Genomic DNA, 25,558 nt, shown 5'->3' with positions numbered 1-25,558 from the left:
GTTTAGAAGCAGATCACTCTTGACAAACCCACCTAGAGTGTTTTTGCCTTTGTTTCTAAACTCTGGACAACTCAAAGAAAGTATTATAGGATCCAGCTAATTCAAACAATGGCTTTCCTTTGAAATAAGATCGTCTGCTTCCCTTAAAGGCATAGTAGTCACCTTTGACACAAGGAACAGAAGGTAAAATAATAAAGGAAGTGGTGAACCAACCTCAGTGCTGGAATAAAAAAAAAAAAAAACTGATTTGCATTAATTCTCATTTCTAGGTGTCTGGCCTAGTGCAGAGGATGCAAACGGCAGTTCAGATCAATCATCCTTAAATCGGATGTGAACGCTTTGATGTAGCTGAGGGAGAGGTGTGGAAAGGGGAGTAGGTACCATGAAGAGAACTGCAACAAAGGAAAAAAAATATATATATGGGGTTGAATTGCCCCCAAAGAGGACAGAAACAGCAAAAATATATTTTTTTATGTACAAGTAAAAAGTACAGAAGGCAAAATAATTTCACCTGGTCTGAGATCTTTAGAATATGTTTAATGTTGATTCCCTTACTCTTACTCCTTTTAGGACTCTGTGTGCGCGTGTGTGTGTGTGTGTGTGTGTGTGCGTGCGTGTGTGTGTGTGTGTGTGCATGTGTGTGTGATGGGGTGGGGTAGGGGAAGGAGAGAAACTGATAGTACTGATGAATGGGGAGCTAGAAAAATAAGGAAGGAAAAGAGGCTCTGAAACGTAAGGGTGCCCACTGTTCTGGGAAACTTTAAAGCACATTCCATGACGAATTACATTATCTCTGGGCTTAGAAAATTCCGACAGACAAAAATGGCAAGACAAATCAACGGCCTTTGGTAAATGAGGCCTCAGCTTTGTGGTCAAGTCTGCACTAATGTTTGCCTTGTGTGATGTGCGAATTTGACAAAAAGACGCGCTGGATTGAGGAGTGGGATGGGAAGGCGGAGGCACCTCTACCTGCACACACCTCAGCTGACTGGTGGGGGGCAGGGGATGGATGCAAATCAGGCCTTCCCGAGTGGCCAATCAATAGTCAGGTGAGGGATTTTGGGTCCCCACCCCATCCCAACCGGCGTTTGAGCACGTGCACGGTGTTCTGGGACCTTTGTCCCGCAAAGTCACGCTTGGCGGGCACCCCTTGGTCCCTTTTTCTGGTCAGATGTGCTTGATTGTTTTCTGCTCTACAACCCACCTCTCTAGTCATGTCTTCCCATCTCCCTACTCATTCCCTCCCGCGCCGCTGCGGGTGAGAGCCTTCAGCGTTGCGTCCCAAGGAGCGTGAGGAGTGTGCGGAGCTTGGCACACCAAGTTGCTGAGACTGTGAAACCAGCCTCCGCCCGTTCCGCGCGGGTGCAGGCGGCGAGCCTCGGCTCGGACACCACAGCTCTCCTGCCCGCGCCGGGCAGTCCTCCGCCTGTCCAGAGGCAGCACTCCCGGCCCTCGGCTGGCTGTGGGTCTGTCTTGTGGGGCTCCAGCACTAGCCTGCTCGGCCTCGGAAACTCCTGCAGCGTCCAGAACACAGAAAATAGACTCATCACCTAATTCGCCAGGGAGCTCGAGCGCTGCGGGGCCGCGGGGCTGCCTCCCCCGCTCCTCCCCCCACCCGACCCCACCCCACCCCCGCCAGGGCTTCGGCGGCCTCCCGGAGTCACACAGCCTATCCCCCCACCCCAACACCCCCTCCCCCGGCAGACAAAGGGCCTGGGCAAATTCGCCGCCCGGCCTCCTAGCGCTCCGGGGAGGCCGCCGCGCCCGGAGTGGAACGCGCTGGAGGCGTGCGCCGGGCGAGAAGCCGCGGCCGCGGGAGCGCAGTATGGGGAAGAACCGCGAGATGCGCCTGACTCACATCTGCTGCTGCTGCCTCCTTTACCAGCTGGGGTTCCTGTCGAATGGGATCGTTTCAGGTAAGTTCTTCCGTGACTTTCTCGCTTCCTTTCCAGTCATCCCAGCGGAGACCGCGAACGTACGGGTCGGCAGGACTGGTGCAACCGGTGCGTGGAGAGCAGGGCTCAGTGGGTAGCAATAAAAATGAGCTCGAGATGCAGGTTAAGGGGTCAAGTTCGGAAATGAAGCACACTTCTGCCGGCCTCGTTTTAACCGTATGTGGAATAGTTTCCTTCTAATCAGAGCAATAATATTTGCAAAGGTACGTTTACAGCACCTGGAGGAAAATTAGAACGTACCTAAGTTGATAGCAACGCTCTGCTCTAGCATACACTTCAGAAATCGTTTACTCGTGCTGGAGTCTTTGCATCGGTTTTCTTTTCAACAATGAAGTGCGGTCACCAAACTTTGATTCCCCCCTCCCCCGCCCCTAATATAATCGTACTTTTACTCTGAAAATGCTGCGGTCTGTAATCTGATCGCAAGGCTTCTGGGGTTGCAAAGAGTTTCAGGGTCTAGACGGGTGGTCTCCATTGCATTCAACGCGAGCGCCCTGTATCTATGGACTGTGAGCTTGGAAATGTTTGTGCTACTGGAACCGCGGCACTTTAAGCCCCGCACTTCTGTCTGCCCCGCCCGCAGAGCTGCAGTTCGCCCCCGACCGCGAGGAGTGGGAAGTCGTGTTTCCTGCGCTCTGGCGCCGGGAGCCGGTGGACACGGCTGGCGGCAGCGGGGGCAGCGCGGACCCGGGCTGGGTGCGCGGCGTTGGGGGCGGCGGAAGCGCCCGGGCGCAGGCTGCAGGCAGCTCACGCGAGGTGCGCTCTGTGGCTCCGGTGCCTTTGGAGGAGCCCGTGGAGGGCCGATCAGAGTCCCGGCTCCGGCCCCCGCCGCCGTCGGAGGGTGAGGAGGACGAGGAGCTCGAGTCGCGGGAGCTGCCGCGGGGATCCAGCGGGGCTGCCGCCTTGTCCCCGGGCGCCCCGGCCTCGTGGCAGCCGCCGCCTCCCCCGCAGCCGCCCCCGTCCCCGCCCCCGGCCCAGCATGCCGAGCCGGATGGCGACGAAGTGTTGCTGCGGATCCCGGCCTTCTCTCGGGACCTGTACCTGCTGCTCCGGAGAGACGGCCGCTTCCTGGCGCCGCGCTTCGCAGTGGAACAGCGGCCAAATCCCGGCCCCGGCCCCACGGGGGCAGCATCCGCCCCGCAACCTCCCGCGCCACCCGACGCAGGCTGCTTCTACACCGGAGCTGTGCTGCGGCACCCTGGCTCGCTGGCTTCTTTCAGCACCTGTGGAGGTGGCCTGGTAAGCGCCTTCTTTCCCTAGCTCTCCGTTTTCCCCTGCTGCTCCTCTCCTTGCCAATAGATCAGGATGATTTGCATGCACCTTCTCCCCTTTCAGTGTGCTCCTTTTGAGCTTCGCCCTAGACTGCACTCCCAGGTGTCTACATCCTTTGCCTGCCATGAAATATCTCCAGGGCAGTTGTGTAAATCGGAAGTTTAATTGGATGGATAAATGGCCTTCTCCTTCCAGATGGTTATGTGTCTTTCAAAACTGCGTGAAACTCTGCCTTTTCGTAACTTCTTCTCAATGGCCCAACTTCTTTCTGTTCTCCAGAGTTCTCTAAACTAAGCACACCACGTGATGTCTTTTAGGAACTCCAAAGACAACCAGTCGGCTCACTGATGAATCTCCTTCGTGCTTGCGCCGCACTCTCAGTTCCTCATCTGTTATCTTAGAGCTTTTTCATAACCTACTTCAAAGTTGTAAGAACAATTCTATAGGGGATTATTCTGACAGTTGTCTAGAATTTAAACACATCCAGAGCCATACTGGACACCTGTTCACTGTTCTTGTGAAAGATAGGAGTTGGGAGGGACTAAACTGAGAGACTGGAGGTTGAGTAATGGGTGACATTAGAATCCAATCTGTGTTCAAAGGGTTATGGTTCTGTGATTTACATTTCATTTGACAGTAGTTCCTTCTTTCCACTCTTTGGAGGAAAGGAGCAAGGTGTAGAGCCTTGTTAAAAGGCCTGTTGGGATGCAAAGTAAAAGCCATTTGTTCTGTCAATGTAGAACATCATTTGATTTTTCTCCCTCTGTCATGATTCAGGGGTTGGGACAAGCTTCTATAAGTTGACCTTTGTGTGTGTGTGTGGGGGGGTGTCAAATATGCATAACATAAAATTTACTATTTTAACTGTTTTTAGATGTACAGGTACGTGGCATTAAGTACATTCACGTTGTTGTGCAACACCACCATGTCCTTTATGGTTGTTGCCACCACCATAGGATTTACTATTAACTGGTTTAAGACAAAACTCATAAAATATCAAAAATGCCCTTGTCGATTTGTGGCTTCATTTTGCTGTTCATAGTGAGCCACTGAGAAATCCACAAGAACTTGCATGGAAGCAAACTGCTCATTTGGAGAAAATCCAACAGCAGTGGATAGCAGAAAATATCAGCACAATCAAAGCCACCCAAAACTACCACCTCCCCTGACCCAAGATCCCATAGTCAAATGATGTAAACTGTTGGACAGTGCTCATAATGATGAATACTCAAATACGGGCATTTTTAGGCGTAAGTGAAAAAAATTGGCATGGAAAAATTACATGAAAAGCTTTGATTAAAAGGTTTTATGTGGAACTGATGTTTGAACATTTCACTGGGCAAAACATTTTGTGGAGATTTCATTGTCCACTAGCTTTTGGCTGGGGATTAAATAATCACATATAGAAAGTTCCTGGTGTGGTAGTAGCAATGGGGGATAAAGAATTTCACTGTGTTGAAATGTGCACTTTTGGTCAGATTTTCCAAATGACCTATTCCTTCTCTCCATACTTAAGGAAGCAAAGTTAGAATTATAAGTAGGTTTTTCATATGTAACAAACCTGCACGTTGTACACATGTACCCTAGAACTTAAAGTATATATAAAAGAAGAGTTATAAGTAGGTTTTTCATAGGCCGAATAGGAGTTTGACATACCTCCCTGTTTATCATGTTGGACTTTTACTCACTTTTCCTATTAGCTACATATGTATATGTTCTGAACTGGGAAGTCTTTGTTATTGAGGAAAACTGCCATACAGTGTTAGGAGTTAGATTTTCAGTAAAAAAAAGTTAAGCAAATAGCCAAGAAGGGTGGGTTTGTTACTCTAGACTCTAACATGCCAGCCCTTTTCCCTTATGAGCTGGTGGATAAGGAAAGAGAGAGCTGTTATCTGTACTCTGGAAGAGGTTTGTTCCCTGATGATTGACAAGCTCCTTATCTCTTTAGGCTTCAGTTTCCATAAGTAAAATTAGAGAATTAGATGATTTAATTTAAAAAATTGGATGATGGGATTAAAATTCTATTGGCTATTAAATGTATTCTAGGTCCTTTGTTTAGGGGATAGAATGTTCTGCCTTTTAGGGGCTCACAAATTAAGAGAAAGATATCATGTATAAGTGGAAATGACACAAGTAGTCACAAGACAGTGACAGACCAGCATGATGAATCAAATGTTATGCTAAGGTGAAAATCCCTTGGGAGAGGTGGGGAGTGCTTCCCAAAGCAGAAGACGTTTAACTGCATTTTAAACCATGGAGAGGATTTCGCCAGGCAGAAAAAAAAGCTGGAGTGTTGTAGGTAGAGGGAGGAGACTGAGTGCAGGCATGAAAATGCAGGACCTGTCAAGGGAATGATAAAGAGTATCTCCTATGACTAGGCCAGAAGATGCAATAGAGAGAAATGATCTTAAAATGTCTAGAGATCAAACTTCAAAAGCCTTGTCTGCAAGAATATGGGCTTTTTCTAACTGAATATTCATAGAACTTCTTACCTCTTCCTTTATATCTCAAGAATTCTGTGATCCTGTAATTCTAACGTGAGGAATTATGATACCTTTATATAGAGATGGTGAATCATTTATAAATGCAACGGCCATGAGTTTGCAACAATTATTGTCTTCTCAGGGAAAGCTTTCTTATTGTCAGTTGCAGAGAACAGGGTAGTTCACTAACTGTACCTTCCCTTACCCGCTCTTGATAGTAAGCTTGCCTACCGGTACCTGAACTTTTCAGTATCTTTTGGATTATTAAATATTTAAAAGGATCCAAAAGTCTGTACCAAAGGAAATAGAACATCAGCTATCCAGTAAACTGAACATTTATAAGATTGACCAATTTACTCTCCAGGTACTACTCTAACTTGTGTTATCAAAGGATAAGTGCCAGAATGGAGATTTTGGATACAGGGGCAAGGGCTGCCTCTTCAAAGTTTTTAATCTTTCTGGATCTCATATCTGGATCTCTCTCTATATAAAAGGTACAAATTATACTTATATATCTAGCAATTGATCTGTGAAGTGTTATTATTTCTGTTTGTCCTGATTAGTGTATTATTGAATAACAATCTTATTTGAGCCATATATTAGATCTTATAAGCATGCAAATATACTACCACTAATCAATTAAACATTTATTGAACAACTCTTATGACTAAGGCCTTTTCCAGATATAGAGAATACAAAAAGAAAATGAAGCAGTCTCGGTATATTTCACGGGGCTCTCAACCTAACTTGCCAGTTACCAATGAAAACAGGGAAATACAATAGGTTGAGATATGTGAAAATACAGGTATACCATGAGTGCTCTGATGACACTGTCTTGTTCATCTCTTTTCATTTCCAACACTTTAGTTTTTAGTTGGCACTCAATAAAAATCACTGAATAATAAAATACAACACATGAAGTACTTTATGATACTTTAAAATCATCTTTAAAAATTAAAACACACAAAAGCAACAAATTAAATCCCATGAAACTGTGCAACAATTATCTTTGCTCAAAGTTAACACAACTTTGTTTTTGTTTTCTAAAAACATACTTATAAGCACTGGGCCAAAATAAACTAGATTAGTATATACCTGGCCTATGTTTTTTTTAATGGACTATTGACATGGCAGACTACTTAGATTATTTTTTCCAGATTATGAAGTGTGGATACTAACACTAATGCCACCTTTTCCAACTTAAATTAAGAGTTTTATACAGTAGTCTTTTTAATTAGCTTTTGATACAGAATCTGGAGCCTTCTGTAAATTAAATTATTTTTTATCTTATTTGCATTAAACTATTGTATACTGTGGAAAGTTTTAAACAATTAAATATTTTTGTAGCTCCAATTTAGACAAGGCAGTATATCAGTTAGCAGTGTGAAAGCTGCTGTCAGGGCAGGAATGGGTAAAGGGAAATAAACACATAACGAGGAGAACCAGTGGAATCCATCAACGTCCAAATGAAAAAATTAAGATTACGGACTAACCTCATATGTCTACTTTCTTCATTCAAGCAAAATCTTAGGAATGATAGAAAAGATATTCTAAATAAATATAAAGCAGTATTAGAAGAGAATGTCATCAGGACATCAGATATTTCAAATATCTCCTGAAAGATTGAAACAGTTTGGCTTGGATTAAGGGAGACATATAGTCATTAGGAAACATCTGTGACTTGCAGGAGCCATGCCAGAAGTGCCGCTGTACATGCAGGGAAAGGCAATGCAGTGAGCAGAAAGGTACCTAGAACAAGAGCAGGATTTGTTTTTTCTGTTATCTCATTCTGCCAAGCACTGGAAGCCACATATGTGTTGCTAACACAGGAACAGAGAACAGAGGCAGAGCTTACCCCGGCATGTGGGTGACACCCAGGAAATAGTCTCTACTCTCAAAAGATGAGCTCTTGGCTTGTTGCACTGAGTCAAAGGTCCCATCTGTCTTTAACTCAAGGAGAGCTGAACTACTTACAACAGATAGGTGAGCAGGGAAACCAAGAAAAGATGAGCTGACACCCAAGAATATTATATTTTGAAGAAAATAATATAAAAATAGTCTCAAACTCTTGTTAACACAAGAAGCAAAAAATTAATAAATAGAATAACGGAAATCTAATGCCCAGAAGAATAAGAGCAGGTATATATTCGTGGAAAAAAATAAATTAAAAAAAATAGGAACAAACTGCTATCCATAGAAAAAAAAAGGTTAGATACAATGGAACTGAAATTATATTTTTGTTAGAATAAAAACTCAATAGATGAGCTGATAGGTAAATCTGTGACATGGAAGATCAAACCCAGAAATTATCCCAGAACATAATACAATGGCCAAACGAATATAAAATAATAATAAAATAGTTGTAAGCCACTGATTAATAGGTCTAGATCAAATATTTCTCTAATAGGAATGCATTTTTAAAAATCAGTATAAAGATTGAATTGTAAAAATATATGCCGTTATATGCTACCTATCAGTTACACTTTGGATGTGAGGCCAGATATTACTTCTTTGAGGGTAGAGGGTAGATGAGATAAGTGGTGTTCTGGAAGATCCTCGCTCAGCATACACCAAAAGCAATTTTCAACACAGGTTTCCGTATTTGGAATTAAAGATAAAGACATGGAGAGCAGTTTATGTGTAGAATCCTTGATTTTAAAAATTGTCAGTCTTTATAATTGTTTCATTTCAAAATTATAGCAAAATTTTTAAATGACTTTCTTGTTTTTCTAAAGTTTTCACAGAAACAAAAACGTATTTTGCACTCAGATTTAATTATTTAATATTTAAATATTGATTAAATTATACAATTACATAATGTTGTACCTACCTGTGTTCAGACAAATATGGCTGACTCTTGTCACTGGCTGACTGGTGGAAATGGTTGTATGCTGTAAGACAAAGGAAGTGTCTGCTAGCTATGAGCATTCAGCATGCTGTATGCCTCAGTGACATATTTTCCAGATGGTGTGTGGAGTATTAAGTCAGCGATTCTAGTTGATTTGGTTGATATAACCAAGATTAGTTAGGGAGAGGTTAAGAGACCAGTGGTTCTAATTGAATTGGTTGATAATAACCAAGGTTAGATAGAGGTTGAGACCCCTTTTTCAGCATCAGAAACAAATTTATCAGAGATAAGACACAAACTTTCAGATCGAAGGACCAACCACAAAACTCAGCATGGCATAAGAGGGACCCAAATCTAGATATACGTTCACAGAATATTAGAAAATCAAAGAGAAAGAGAAAATCCTATTCATTTAATAGAGGAGAGATGATCTACAGTGGGATGTGTGTCAGATTGACTTTAGAGGATTGAATCAGTAATACTGGGTGCCAGAGGATCAGGTAACTTCCGAATTCTGAGGAAGAGTCATTTAAAATCCTGGATTATATGGTCACACAAAATACCGTTCAAATCTGAGGCCAAAGTAAAATCATTTTCAAAATTATAAGGACTCAGATGTTACCACACAGAATCTCCAAAAAGGTATGCAATGAAAAATCTTCCTGAAATACCTATTCCCCAGTTAGTACTTAGTTTTCCATCCTAGAGGTAACCAGGGTTATCTGCTTATAGTGTCTGATCTGGAGGTAGTTTATGCATAGACAAATATATATATACATGTATACACTTACAGCTTTTTAAAAACCCATACTGTTTACACACACACACACACACGTGGTATTATCACATTTGAGTGTGTAAAGAGATTCCCCTTTTTTTTTAGCCCTCATATCTAATTGCAAGGATCTTTTGTAATCTATCTAATGAGTTTGGTGTTCCTGGATATTTGATTGAATACAATATTTTCCTATTAAGAACAAGGCTAAATATATAGGATTCTGTAGAAAAGCTGTTTTGCCTCTAATGTATATCTGTGTTAAAGGGCATGTATATTGGTAATTTGGAGAGAGATTGCTTAGTTGTACCCCATAGAGATGGTGCTACTTTAGTCTCAGACCAGGAGAGTAGGAGAGTTTCTCTTTCCCATGTCCCGTTACCAGTATGGACGTTATTATTAAAATTTTTGACCTTTGTGAAATCTAATAGGTAAAAGATGTTATTATTATTATTATTTTTGAGACGGAGTCTCACCCTTTTGCCAGGCTGGAGTGCATGGCACGATCTTGGCTCACTGCAGCCTCTGCCTCCCAGGTTCAAGCAATTCTCCTGCCTCAGCCTCCTGAGTAGCTGGGACTACAGGCACGCACCACCACGCCCAGCTAATTTTTGTATTTTTAGTAGAGACGGGGTTTCACCATGTTGGCCAGGATTGTCTTGATCTCTTGACCTCCTGATCCGCCCACCTTGGCCTCTCAAAGTGCTGGGATTACAGGCATGAGCCACCGTGCCTGGCCAAAGATTGATGTTATCTTAATATAGTTTTAATTTACATTTTTTATTGTTATGGTGAGGTTGAGTGTCTTTATATTTTTTATTCTTATTTCCTTTCCTGTAGACTTTCCATTCACATCTTTTACTTATTATTATTTTTTTTTTTAGTGATGGATTCTTGCTCTGTCGCCCAGGCCAGAGTGCAGTCGGGCAATCTTGGCTCACTGCAACCTCCATCTCCTGGTTTCAAGCCATTCTCCTGCCTCAGCCTCCCAAGCAGCTGGAATTACAGGTGCCTGCCACCACGCCCAGCTAATTTTTGTATTTTTAGTAGAGATGGGGTTTTGCCATGTTGGCCAGGCTGGTCTCAAACTCCTGACCTCAGGTGATCTGCCCACCTCAGATTCCTAAAGTGCTGGGATTACAGGTGTGAGTCACCACGCCAGGCCATCTTTTGCTTATTTTTCTATTATATATTTTTATTTCTAATTCCAAAGTTCTTTATATACTAGTATTTTAAAAAGACAAATGTTAATTACAAAATAATATATTCTAAGTATAGGACATTTAGAAAATATATGAAATAAATAATCTGTAATTTTACCATCCAGAGATAAACAACTAACTTTTTAGTATTTATGCTGAAAAGGACATAAACATACAAAATAAACCTCAATTTTCAGAAGATTTGTTGAAAATTTGTTGAAAATTTGTTGAAAGCTAGAAAAAGCAAATTTTCTCAAATATCTTTTTTGGTTTATAAGATCGGCACAAATTGTGCAGATTGAGACTATCCAGTGGACATAATTGGGGAACATTTAATCTTACACATTGTAGGACAGTAAATTTGTAGAGTCAATATACACTTTTGTGTAGTATCTATTAAAACATAAAATATGCTTACCCTTCTTTTCAGCAATTCTGCTTATAGTTGTCAATTTTAGAGAAATATCTATATATGTGCAAAAGGTTTATGTATAAACCTATTCATTGCAGAACTTAGAACTCTCTAGATATTCAGCAGTAATGGACTAGTTATATCTATATATTATACTGAAGGCCAGGAGAATGAAAAGATAAAAGAAACAGTTCTTTGCTTCAAGGTGTTTACAGTTTTGAAGGAACAATTTTCTTTGTCTCAACTTTTTATCCTTTTAGAGTTCATCACAGTTATTTGATTTAGTAAGTACTCAACCTCTCCTTATTAATGAAATAACTGGTTTTTAAGTGTACCTACCTTTATGGCATTCTGTGGATTTCCAGTTTAGCATTAGAGTGGCATGGATAATATAGTTACATGTGAGAGAATTTTCTGGATTATGAGAGGAGCAGTATGTAGATACATTAGTCTTCATTAAAGGAAGCTACATAGTGAATAAACAGAATTGTGATGCTGATCGAATAAGCTACATCGTACATTAAAAAAACTATTTAATCATATATTAACCTATGTCTTCATTCTCAGAGAATTGAGACATGGACCAATTTTGGGAGAAGAAATTTTCTTTATTTAATAAGGAATAAATAATTGTATGTATTTATTTGAAGTTTGTTAACTGAATCATAAATATAGTATTCTTTTAAATAACAAAATTCTTTATAGGAGCCTGAAAATATGTTTATGCAACACTAAAACAGAGCACATTTTTATTGAGCTCATGCACAATTGAATGTTTCCACGTAATTACATTTTTACCCCAGAGGGTTTTATGTCTTTGTATCTGCAAAATGAAGAAGAATCAGAGGAGTTCCAGGTTCCTGGTAGGTGGGATATGTTTTGGAGCAGTGGGAGAACCAGTAGTCCCCCTTGAATTATGATTTGGACGTTTCCTGAAAGGAAGTTTTAAGATTCCCTTAGCAAAGTGAGAACCATAATTTGATGCAGAGTGCATTTAGGGTGCAGCTATAGTGAGCACATCCATCTCATCATTATTCTGATGCCAAGTCCTAGACTGAGAGAAGTGAGAAAATGGGAGCTTAGCCATTCCAGTGCTACCCAGATATTTTTATAGAATTATTACATGGCAGTGTTGGGAAGTACCTTAGGGATTAGACAGTTTAGTGCCTGCCTTTTCCAGAGAGAGAAACTTGACTTCATCTCATAATTAATGTGCATATATCTGCAATAAACTATTAACTCTTTAGACTCTAACTCAGATGATCAGGGAATGGTGCTGGTGAGCCCAGGCCAGTTTGGGCATTACCAAATGCTTCTGCTTTTCTATTGTTTTCCATTTAAAATAAATGAAATCTAAACTTTTTTTTTTTCATTTTTTTTCCTTGAGCACATTCAAAGGATAAACATAAGCATATTTTGCCCTCAACTCTTTGTAGTCTACTAGCCTCAGCCTGGCTTTACTTAAAATAAGACCACTTCTGCAGTGAGGCTACATCATCAGCCATTTGACCACGCTCCTTGATGTCCTGTTTCTTCAAGTGTGGTGTGTAGATACCAGGATCAAAATCAGGCGGTGGGATGTATGGGGGCGGGGGTTGGGGGGTGGTTTGGTGAGGTAGAGGTAGTTGGTAGAGGTAGTCTCTATTAAAAATAAGGCTTCCAGATTGAATGACAAACCTAAAATATGAATTTAAAAAGAATCTAAGATAAAAATAAGCCTGGGGTGGTGGCACATACCTGCAGCCCCAGCTACTCAGGAGGTCAAGGTGGGACGATCACCTGAAGCCAGGAGTTAGAGGCTGCAGTGAGCTGTGATTGCACCACTGCACTACAGCCTGGGTGACAGAGTGAGACCCTGTCTCAAAAGAATGAAAGAAAGATAGAGAAAGAGAGGGATACGGAGTGAAGGAGGTAGGGAGGAAAAGAAAGGAAGGAAAGAAAGGGGAGGGAAGGAAGGGAGGGAAGGGAAGGAAGGGAAGGAAGGGAAGGAAGGGAAGGAAGGGAAGGAAGGAAAGGAAGGAAAGGAAGGAAAGGAAGGAAGGAAGGAAGGAAGGAAGGAAGGAAGGAAGGAAGGCAGGCAGGCAGGCAGGCAGGCAGGCAAGACTCTGTCTCTAAATAAATGAATAAATAAACAAAAAGAATACAAGGTACTTTTTAAAAAAAAACTTCTAAGTTCAGGAGTACATGTGCAGGTTTGTTAAGTAGGTGAACTTGTGTGATGGAGATTTGTTTTACAAATTATTTCATCACCCAGATATTACACCTAGTACCCATTAGTTATTTTTCCTGATCCTTTCCCTCCTCCCACCCTCCACCCTCTAGTAGGCCCCAGAGTCTGTAGTTCCTCTCTATGTGTCCATGTGTTCTCATCATTTAGCTCCCACTTATAAGTGACAACATGTGGCTTTTGAGTTTCTGTTCCTATGTTACCTTGCTAAGGATCATGGCCTCCAGCCCCATCCAGGTTGCTGCAAAGGACATGATATCATTGTCTTTTAGGGCTGCACAGTATTCTATAGTGTATATGTACCACATGTTCTTTATTCAGTCTACCATTGATGGGCAGTTAGGTTGATTCCATGCATTTGCTATTATGAATAGTGCTGCAATGAACACACACACGTGTGTGTCTTTATAATAGAACAATTTATATTCCTTTGGGTATATACCCAGTAATGGGATTGGTGGGTCAAGTTGGGTATTTCTGTTTTCAGGTATTTGAGGAATCACTACACTATCTTCCACAATGGTTGAACCAACTTAAACTGCCATCAGCAGTGTACAAGCATTCGTTTTTCTCTGCAACCTTGCTAGGATCTATTTTTTGACTTTTTAATAATAGCCATTCTGGCTGGTGTGAGATGGTATCTCATTATGCAAGCTAAAATTTGAGGGCAGCCACTCCAGTGGCTCTGAAAACAGCAGAGCTCAAGATTCTTTCCTACTGGATTTGCATCCCCTAAACTTCATACCCTAAGGATCTTGCATGAATTTTAATCCTTATATACTCTCTTTGGAAAGTTCCAGTAATAGTAAAATTAGATACGTCCTGTCCTTACTTAATAATATCCTCCCAGAAACCTACTCAGATGCTAGTGAGCTAGAAAGGATTCTAGCTATGTGAACTAGTTGGAAGATAACACAATGGAACATTAATGCCAGCATGAGTGTTTTCCTACTCTTCAAATAAAAGGAAAGCAAAAGTTGAAATCTGCTTCCTATTCTAGAATCTGGAAATATTAAATAGAAGTAAGTAATTTCAGTCATCAGCAATTTTATCAGTAACATTGTAGCAGGAGAATTACTCCAGCTGTTTCACAATATTATAGTTATATATTTATATTATTATATTTCTTAAATACAATTTTATATTTATATATTATCTATTTATATATTATATTATTACATTTATTATAATAAAATAAAATTTATCAGAAATACAGGAAGAAATATACCTTCAGACTGAAAGGGACCAACCATACTACCAAGTTCAGATGCAGATAAAGGAAGACCGAGGCACGTTGTAGTGGGATATTAGAAAAGCAGTGGTGAAGAGAAAATTGTAAACTCTTTGTGAGAGTTTATCTGTCCTGGAATAGCAGTGTAGTATGTTCAGGTTAAAAGGACCTTGAAAATGCATAAGAATTGAATGGTAAACTCAGATGACAAAAAAATAAAAATAAAAATAAAAAAGCAGGTCTTTTCTACTCATTCACATCAGGTATTTGGATGTCAAATGTCCTGTAAAACTCATTACAATTAACAGTAAAAAAATGATTAACCTGCTAAGAGCAGTGGACAGGCAGGTGATTATATCAGCTAATCAGATTAATGCATTTGGTCTTTCTCCATTATAATTTGGATTTGAATGTATGTATTAGCAACTAAAATGTGATAGGTACATTTCCATTATAAGATTATTATGTTACCAACAAATATGTTAGTCTGCCCAATTTATAGATAGGCAATTAAGTTACTGACAGAGAAACTGTATGTAATTAACGTATCTAGGGTGTTTGTGTTGTCTGACTCTGGTTATATTCTTACAGATGAAATAAATAGAACTTTAAAATTTTATTACAAGATAGAAAGTTTGAGTAATTCATCATGGAAATAATATTTGTATTTGAATATAATTGACACATTTAAAGGTTGAGTAACTCATTGTGGAAATAGCTGCCTGTTTATAAATTTAATTATTTAGTGCCCCATTTTGTTTGCTAACATGGATAATTTCTCTGTAGATCTCCACTTAAAATTTGTCAGTTCAAAATCGGTGGTTCTGTTTAGTAATATTTTAAGATATATTGAATTGATATTTTAAGATGAAAGTTCCTATGTAGAAATTTTTCCAAGTGCACCCTAATTATCTCTCATTAGTAAGATACGTTCATGGATATGTCAGGCTGATTTTTTCAGGATAAATCAGTATTTAAAATGTAACAAATTAAAAAGGATATTGCAAATGCCCTTTTTTCCAACATCTTTTTTGAGGTATGATTTACATACCCTAAAAGTCACCCAGTTTAAGCGTAAAATTCAGTGTTTTTTAGTTCATTTACAGAACTGTGCAACCATCACAACTTAGTTTTAGAACAGTTCCGTCAACTAGAAGCGTCCCTTATCCCCATCTGCAGTCACTGTGTTCCTATCTACAGTCCCAGGCAACCATTCATCTACTCTGTGTCTCTATAGATTTGCCTTTCATATAAATGTAATCATATAAAATTTAGTCATTTGTGTCTGTCCTCATTCACTTAGCGTGATGTTTTTGAGGTTCATCCATGTGGTAGCATGTATCAGTAGTTCATTCTTTTTTTCTTCATGGATTATTTCCACTGTCCTGAAATACCACATTTTGTTTATTCATTCATCAGTTGGTGGGCATTTGGATTGTTTCCATTTTTTGGCTGTTATGAATAATGCTACTATAGATATTTGTGTACAAGTCTTTGTGTAGATGAGTATTTTCACTCCTCTTAGGTAGATACCTAGGACTGCAATTACTAGGTCATGCGGTAAATTTGTTTAGTATTTTAAGATACTGTCAAACTTTTTTTCAAATTACTATATCATTTTATATTCCCCCCAGTAATGTATGAGGATTCCAGTTTCTCAACATCTTCAACAATACTTGTTTACATACCACAAAAATCTCCCAATTTAAGTGTACAATGCAATGGTTTTTAGTACATTTACAGAATTGTGCAACCATCACCACAACTTAGTTTTGGAACATTTCTGTCAACTCAGAAGGTCCCTTATACCCATCCGGAGTCACTCTGTTCTTATCTCCAGCCCCAGGCAACCATTAATCTACTTTGTGCCTCTATTGTCTCTTTTGGATTACTTTTGTGGATGTGCAGTGGTATCTCATGTGGTTTTAATTCTGTTTTCCTAGTGACTAATTATATTGAGCATCGGTTCATGCGCCAGTTCATAGCCATTGTAATATCTGTCATCTTTGGTGAAATGTCTACTCAAAACTTTTGCCAACTTTTTAATTAGTTTTTTTCTACTATTTAAAGAGTTCTTTATATACTATGGATATAAATATTTTATCAGACAAGTGATTTGCTCATGTTTTCTTCCAGTCTCTTGCTATCTGTTCAGTTTCTTAATGGTATCTTTTAAGGCCAATATTTGAGACTTTTGATAAAAATCTAGTTTATCTTTTTTTTTTTAATAGAACATGTTTTTGATGTTGTATCTAAGAACTCAGTGTCTAACCCAAAGTCACAAGGACTTCCTCCTATGTTTTCTTCCATAATTTCCATAATTTAAAGTTTTACTTTCAATCCTATGATTCATTAGCTTTTGTGTATGGTGTAAGAGACTGTAAATTTTTCTCTTTGCATGTACTTTTCCAGTGGTATCTCAGCACCATTTGTTGAAAATACCGTACTTTCCTCATGAAATGCCATAGCATTTTTGTTAAAAGTAAATTAACTGCAAATGTGCGAGTTTATTTTTGAACTATTTATACTGTTGTTTTGATCTCTATTTATCCTCGTGTCAATACCATACTGTATTGATTTATTAGCTTATAATATTTTTTGAATTTGGGAAATTTAAGTCCTTTAATTTTGATTTTCTCTTTTCAAAATTGTTGTGGCCTGCCAGGCACAGTGGTTCATGCCTGTAATCCCAGCACTTTGGGAGGCCGAGGCAGGAAGATCACTTGGGGTCAGGAGTTTGAGACCAGCCTGGCCTACATGACGAAACCCCGTCTCTACTAAAAATACAAAAATTAGCAGAGCAGGGTGATGGGCACCTGTAATCCTAGCTACTCAGGAGGCTCAGGCATGAGAACTGCTTGAAGCTGGGAGGCAGAGGTTGCAGTGAGCCAAGATTGTACCACTGTACTCCAGCCTGGGAGAGATAGGAGACCATCTCAAAATAAAAATAAATTGCTTTGGCCATTCTGGCCTTTTTATATTTCTATATACATTTTAGGATCAGATTGTCAGTATCTTCAAAGAAACGTCCTGGACTTTGATAGGAGGGTTTATGCTTAATCTGAAATTCAGTTTTCTGAAATTCCATTTTGGAAGAGGTTTTATCTTAAACAATGCAAAACCGTTTTTTTTTTTTTTCTCTGTGAAAATGATTATTACTAGAGGAATTGTTAGGGTGTGTTTTTCAATATGCTGTTTATTTGTTTGCTTGATTTGAACCCTGACCCTAACAACTTTGGTCTTTTTCATAGCAGTAGGCCTGAAACACAATAGTGGAGTCTTGATTAAAAAGGAACAAAATAAGTTACTGGTAGTCCATATTACAGTATTTAAAATGAACAATTTCAAACCATTAACAAGATTTAAATTCCATAAAGGATTTAGGAGAACAAGTAATCCAAACTACTCATTTGGAGGCATACAGATAAGGAATACAAAATAGGAAATCACACAGATAGTGTTTTTGCAGGATTAGGACATGAAGCCAGGATTCAGACTCCAGATTCCACTCTTATTTCAGTCCTACTGCTATGAGAAAGACCAAAGTTGTTAGGGTCGGTATTCAAATCAAGCAAACAAATACAGACAAATGAACAAAACCCAAACTAATCTCTTCAGGAAGTGGATTTCACTCGCAAACATTCAAAGTTATTCTCTAAATGTAAGCTTGTATAAAATCATTGTATGTGTTTAGTTAAACAGAACCAAGGATATCAGTACAGTACTTTTTATTAAAAACCAAACCGATATTCCCTATCTGGTAATGTAAGTTTTAAGAGTTGTCGCCAGACCACAGGAATTATGATTGAGTAAATGTTAGGGAAATAGAGACCCTTAGATAGTTAATCCATTAGTATTTATTAATGAGATAAAGAAACCTAGTAAAGGATAGAAATGCTGTATTTAGTTAATTCCAATGAAAAATTTTCTCATTTTAGTAGCTCTTACAGGTGTGTTATGACACTAATGACATCCTGGAGTTATGAAATTTGATATGAAAGCAACTGTGGAATCACTATCATTTTTGGAAGTGAACATTTATAAAGTTCTAGTTGCAACTGTTGCCCTGGAAAAACTTGGCTCAGGAAGTAAAAGGGAATGCTATCTGAATGGTTATATTTAAGTCTTTTGCTTTAGAATAATAATATATAGAGATATACACAGGAAATCTTTATAATCTTTATGCTGGAATTTCTTCTATTTAAGTTGACTGTAGGTGAAAATTAAATCAAAATTTTATTCCTGTATGTCTTACACTCAGTTTGAGCTTTAAGGGATAAAATGATGACTAGGAATTCTATCAGGAGAGATGTTTTTGAACGGTCAGAGGAAAACAGCCAAGTATCATTTGAAAGTCAGATCCAAATCTTAGCTGATAAAACAGTAAATTAAAGAAATAGATTTCATTACTAATTTAATGTCCATGATTGTTTATTTTGCATTTTTAATTTCTGTAGTTCCTTCTTTCGTCAGGCCCCAAGAGATTACACAGTTTGTGTGAATTGATACAACCTTCCCATGAGGGAAGCAGAATCATAAAGGAGGTTAGTGGGTGGAAAGATGAAAGAGGAAAAATAAAGCCACTGATGTGTATTTAGAGTGTGTTTTAAGTTTAAGAATATGGAAACCCCTATTTTCATTTGAAACGCTTTGGAGTAACATACTAAAGCATCCTTGGGGACACCCTAACACTGCACATTAATATGGTTTAAAAGGTCTCCAAAGCATTTGCCTGTAGTTAGCTCTGTTGTAGTATTTTAGTAAGTGTTCTAATAACTTGGCTGCTCTTGCCTTTGGCTGTGAAGTCTTCACAAGTGCACAGTGTCCAATTTTTGGGTCCTTGGTCACATGGTCTTACATGTTCACATTCTGAACCTATTAATAACTCAGCATAGGCTTGTAAGAAAATACATCAGACTCTATATTGGAACTGCATAATCAACTGTCTACTTAATCCTTCTCTCATTTCTTTCCATTACCTCTTACTGTAGAAGATACACATTCAGCCATGTGTTCAGTGCCTGTTTCCCCTTCTATTCTCATTATTCTTAAATTGATTTCCATAAATTAGCCTTAGAGAGTTAAAAAATTTCAATATAAGTGAAAGAGAAAGCGGAGAACCATCACAATAATATAAACGGTTATAACCGTGATGATAACATAGGTTTTTAAAGTATATTATAAACTGTATTTACAAATTCTTTTGGCTGTAGTAAGGTTACACACTTTGTAGAAAACAGCCGACCTGCTTGAACGAATGCTTATGTGTAAATCTAGTTTTTAGAAATGAAATTATATTTTAAGGGCTCTATAGGGTGTTGCTATGTAAGGGAAACCAATTGTGATTTTTTTGTCATTAATAAAATAATAACCTAGAATTTAGTATCAGTTTCTTAGCACAAATCTGGTTTGCACATGCTTATTTTATCGTTTAATAATAATGTGGGATACTCTTAGACATTTTGAAGGTGCTAGTAAAATTTAAAACATATATGAAATAATTAGAACAGCTTTCTGTGCTATGTCAGTGGTAGATTTTAAATAACAAGGAACATATCTGCAAGGAATGGGAAAAGTACCAGATTCTCCTTTTAATCATACCTACAAGGACAGGTAGAAATTGGCACTCCTACCTTTTTTTGTTTGTTTCTTTTTAGAAACAGGGTCTTGCTCTGTCATCCAGTCTGGAGTGCAGTGGTGTGATCATAGCTCACTGCCACCTCGAACTCCCATGCTCAAGCAATCCTCCCACTTCAGCCTCCCCAGTTGCCAGACTACAGGTGTGTGCCACAGCTAATTTTTATATATTTTTTTTTGTACAGATGAGGGGTCTCTCTGTGTTACCCAGGTTGGTATTGAACTGCTGAGCTCAAGTGATCCTCCTTCTCATCTCCCAAAGTACTAGCATTATAGGCATGAACCACTGCACCTGGCCACCTCTACCTTTAGTAAAAATCAAATCACAAGAGGAAAATCAATGAATGGAGGTGCTGTAGTTTTCATTTGCATTGATTTTTAAAAACAAAGACTTGAGGACCAACATATAATAGCCACTGTTTATTGAACACTGCTATATGCCATATACATATTGCCATAAGGTATGGCGAATTTTTCACCGAAACCCACTATATATATACTGTATAAATAGTGTGTATACAGTACGTGTAGTCACTCAATTTTATAGATAAGGATACTGAAGCTGAGGGAGATTAAATAAGTCACCCTAGCGGGACAGCTGATGAGGCCTAGAGGTGAAATTTAAAACCATATGTGTGTGTGGTGTGTATGTTTGTGTATGTGATGAAGATACTTTGTTGCTTCAGTATTATTTATCAGACATATATAACACATTCACATCATTTCAATCCTTTGATCCAAGATATGGGACAGAAATTGATGTGGAATAAGTATAGGAGTAGAAATAGTAGAATTTAACACAGAAATTTGCTGATGTGTAATGTAATCTATCTTCTCTTTCTCTTCCTATTTCCTTTCTGATGTTGGTATATTTAAAATTTTTAAGTAAGAAATTATCACGTTAGGGAGATTTCCTGTAAAATAATCCTGGCACAGTCCAATATCATCAGTACTTCTAGAAGCAAGGAACTCACTAAGGCAAGAAAATAAATGAAAGGTATTCAGATTGTAAAGGAAGAAGCAAAGCTGTTTTTTATTCACAGAAAACATGATGGTCTATAGAGATAATCCTGCTAAAACTAACATGTGAGGTTTAGCAAGATGGCGGGATACAAGTTTCATGTACAAATATGAGTTTATTATAACTTTTTTTATAGTACTAATGACTGATTATAAATTAAAATTTTATAAGCACATTTACAATACTATAAAAACATGAGATACTTAAACATAAGTTTAACAAAATATGTCCTGTACCTGTATACCAAAAACTGTAAAATATTGCTTGAATATTATAAAATATTGACAGAAATTAAGGAATATCTACATAAATGGAGATACATACAAAGCTCATGAATTAGAAAACTCAATTTTAAGATGTCAATTATTTCCGAATTGATTTATAGATTTGGCACTCTCATTTTTTAAAAAAACAAGCTTTTTGAGTAGAAATTGACAAACATGTTTATAGTTAACGGAATTCAAGAGAAGTTAGAAAAGCCAAAACAATTCCGACAAGAACAAAGTTGGAGAACTTACATGATCTTATTGAAGTGATAATGTTAAAGCTTTAAAATCCAGATAATCTGATATTGGAACAAAGAGGCATATGGAACATAAGACAGAATCCAGAAATAGTTCTACTTAAATATGGCTAGTTGATTTTCAAGAAAGTTACCAATGAAATTCAGTGGAGAAATTCTAGCCCTTGACATATGGTGCTGGAAGAATTTAACATCAATATAGGAAGAATTTGACATCAATATAGGAAGAATGAATCTTGACAGCTACCTCACAACAGCCACAAACCTTAATTAGAATAAACTATAAATCATTAGAAGAAAATCTTCACTACTTTGACATAAGCCAAAAATATTTTAGGTAGGATACAAAGCTACAACCTTAAAAGAAAAATAAATTACATAATTTGGACATCTTAAGTATTAAAATCATCTCTTTTTCAAATGACACTGATATAAAAACATAATACAAAAAGTGGGAGAAAATATTTGCAAAAGATATATCTGATAAAGCATTTGTTACCAGAATATGTAAAGAACTCTCTTCATTCATAAGAAGGAAGACAACATGAAAAATAGGGAAAATGTTTGAGCAGTCTGTTCACTAAAGAAGATACCAGATGGAAAAAATGTTCATGAAAAAGATGGATAATATTATTAGTCATTAAGAAAGAAATAAAGGTGAATATCCATATAAAAGTTCTCAAAGATTCACAGCAGATTTATTCATAACAGCCTCAAACTGGAAAATAAACAATAATGTGTTATTGTCATACAATAGAGTACTACTCAGCAAAAATACTCATATATTCCGCAAAATGGATGAATGATGGAAGCTAAACACCAACAAAATTACATAATATTTGATTCTATTTGTATGAGATTCTAAGAAGGAAGGACAAAACTGTGGATCAGTGATTGACAAAAACCAAGTAATGAGGAAAAAGAATTCATTATAAAAGTGCACCAGGAACTCTTGGGGTGATAAAAATATTTTATATAATAATTGTAGTGGTTGTTACATGACTATATGTTTGCCAAAACAAACGAAAAGCAACATGCAGCCTTTTACCCCTGTATTAGTCTGTTCTCACACTGCTATAAAGATACTACCTGAGACTTATGGTTCTGCATGGCTGGGGAGGCCTCAGGAAACTTACAATCATGGCAGAAGGTGAAGGGGGAGCAGGCACCTTCTTCACAAGGTGGCAGGAGAGAGAGACAGAGAGTGCGAAAGTGCAAGTGCAGGGAAAACTGCCACTTTTAAATTACCATATCTTGTGAGAACGCCTTCACTATCACTAGAACAGCCGGGGGAAACCACCCCCCATGATCTAATCACCTCCTGCCAGGTCCATCCCTTGACACCTGGGGATTACAATTTGAGATGAGATTTGGGTGGGGACACAGAGCCACACCATAGCAACCCTTGATTACCTAACCACCCTCTGATTAACACTCTTGCTCCTAGGATAAACGCAAGTGTCCTTAACAGTTTCCTATCTTTTTGAACCTGGAGGTACAGGTATAGTCTGATAATAGTTATATTAAACCTGTTACATTTCTTAACAATGCCTTTTAGTGGTGCGATCTCAGGTGATCTTTGCCTGTTTAGCCCACATTTCATCTAGTCTGACAGTTCTTTTAAATCAAAACATTAATGGATTATTTTGTAAAATAGTAAAACAACACTGAAGTAAGTATAGAAAGAGAGAATCCCCAGTCCCCAAACCCTCCCCAAAGGTGACTTCAGATAGCAGCTTGATGTGTTTTCATGGAGGTCTTTATACACACTATGTATCAATAGAGTGCGCGTATCACTTGAAGGCCTTTTTGCCCTAAGATCTCCAGGAAATTCCTTGAAGCCCACGAGTGTCTAAGGCCTTGACTCAAGATTTCTGTCCAAGCTTAGGGTAAGGAGTTAAAAAGCGTGGACATCCTTTCTGAGCTCCTTCCTTCACTCTGCACTTGCATGTGTTGCCTTTGCTTCCTCTCCATCAGCTAGCATAGAACATTTAAGCACTTCACAACTTTCCCAGAAAATAGTTTCTGACTAGTCATTTTTAGGAATTACAGGAAATTTTGATGAAGAACTAGGGTATTTGAAAATACAATATATTGGAAGACCTCAGCCTTCTAGTACTTCATTTTCTCCCACGCTTTCTCCCCATCCATCTGTGCTCTCCCCCTTTTCTTTCAGTGTTGTTTCCAGATATTCTGAATTCCTCACCCTCTATCATGCATAATTATTCACCTCTTCACTTCTCTCGCCCAACAAACTTTCCATATCAAATCCGTCAAGGTATATAGAAGAAAAAAGGGCCTTCCAGTCAATGAAATTCTCTTCTAAGGAGTCAGTTTGAATTACCACCTTCCTCCTTGGATTTTTGCTGTTCCATATGTTTTACAATAGAAGATATTTCATATGCAATATTTTGGACCTGTTTGTCTCCAGATTAAGGGAACTACCAGAAAATAGGTTTCTTAATTCCCAAATTAATTAGCTAAAATCAAAATATCTAAAATCAAATTATTTAAAATCAATTATCTAAATTATACAAATTAATGATCTATAAAGATGAGTTATCATATCATACATGTTTGCAAAATTCAGTGAAGTGTTTTAAGCACTTGTTTATGTTACAACAGAACTTCCAACAAGCAAGACCTGTCATGATTCATGTGCTATCAATAATGTCCCATGATATCACTCCATGACCATCCCTGCCATTCTCCTAGTTATTACCAACTTCTTATTCACATCTCTATGTTCACAGTATCACCATATGCTCAGTCACATGTCAGATATTTCTTCAGTTATCTTTGTGTTGAGTTTCTAAATGAATACTTATACAAAATTATCCTTTTAGGATAATTCCATTCTTACTATATTTTGGTATTATAGGGTCATAAATAACACAATCTGTTCACATACAAAATTTTGCTGGTATAAATGGGATTAAATATTATATGTGTTCCATAACTTTTTTACTTGTTTATTGACTTGTAGGAAATCTCTATACAGCTTGAATACTAATCTTTTATTAGCCGTATACATTACAAATACCTTTTCTGTGACCTAGAGATCATTTCATGGCATTTGTATACATCTACTTTTTTTAAACAGTCATATAATAATCCATCATATGAGAACACAATAATTTATGTAGGCTACCCACGTAACTTCCTTTTGAAGAGCAAGCAGCTCTGCCTCCTATTAGCTGTGTTACTTTGGATAAGATATTTAATCTCTCTGAGACTCTGTTGCTTCATATTTAAAATGAGGAAAAGTATTTTCTACCTCATATGGTTATAGGTGAGATTAAAGAAATAATGCAAACAAATTATTCCAGAGCTGGGTTTCTCAACCTAAGTACTAATAATATTTTGGGGCAGAATAATTGTTGTAGGGGGCTGTCGCATGCATTGTAGGCTATTTAACAGCATCTATGACCTCTACCCCTAGATGCTCAGTTGTGACAGCTCAGAATGTATCCAGACATTGCCAGATTTCTCCCTGGTATATGTGTGTTTGAGGAAGAAGGCACAATCACACCCAGTTGAGGACCAATATTTTGGAGAAGGGCCTGGCAACTAGTGTCAGATATAGTACTACATGAAAGTGGACATAGGCACAGCCAAATTCTGTAAGATGCTCTTCATATAGATTACATTATGGGTAGCTCTTGCTGCAGTTGTGCATAGTTGTGGCCCTGAAGAAAAGTGCTTTTATTGCTAGGCTTTTAGGTTTGTGTCATTTTTACACTAAGGCAAATAACAATAGTTTCACAATATACAACTAATTACATAGATCTTTGCATGCCTGTGTGAGCATGCCTGCAAGAGATATTCCTGAAAATGATATCTTTGAAAGGGGGGTGGGGAGACACAGGGCTTGCGTTATTAAAAGTTTTATATATTCTGCCAAATCAACTTCTAGAAATGCTAGACCAAGTTACACTCTCACTAACTGTAGTTAAGAGTGCCTTTTTCCTC

At 38.2% G+C, this 25,558-nt stretch overlaps 1 protein-coding gene across 1 annotated transcript in view; it reads left to right on the top strand.

The window, feature by feature from the left end:
- The first annotated feature begins 1,732 nt into the window (after positions 1–1,732).
- ADAMTS19 (ADAM metallopeptidase with thrombospondin type 1 motif 19) overlaps positions 1,733–25,558 on the top strand; it is a 286,463-nt gene continuing 262,637 nt past the window's right edge. The window contains exons 1-2 of the mRNA XM_032156524.3: positions 1,733–1,916; positions 2,539–3,194. Coding sequence (XP_032012415.1) covers positions 1,826–1,916; positions 2,539–3,194 — 747 coding nt within the window. The 5' untranslated portion in view covers positions 1,733–1,825. The remainder of the gene's footprint in view (positions 1,917–2,538; positions 3,195–25,558) is intronic.

Source organism: Hylobates moloch, unplaced genomic scaffold (genome assembly GCF_009828535.3).
Source record: "Hylobates moloch isolate HMO894 unplaced genomic scaffold, HMol_V3 SCAFFOLD_6, whole genome shotgun sequence".
Taxonomy (NCBI): domain Eukaryota; kingdom Metazoa; phylum Chordata; class Mammalia; order Primates; family Hylobatidae; genus Hylobates; species Hylobates moloch.
This window is presented reverse-complemented; position numbering and strand designations above follow the sequence as displayed.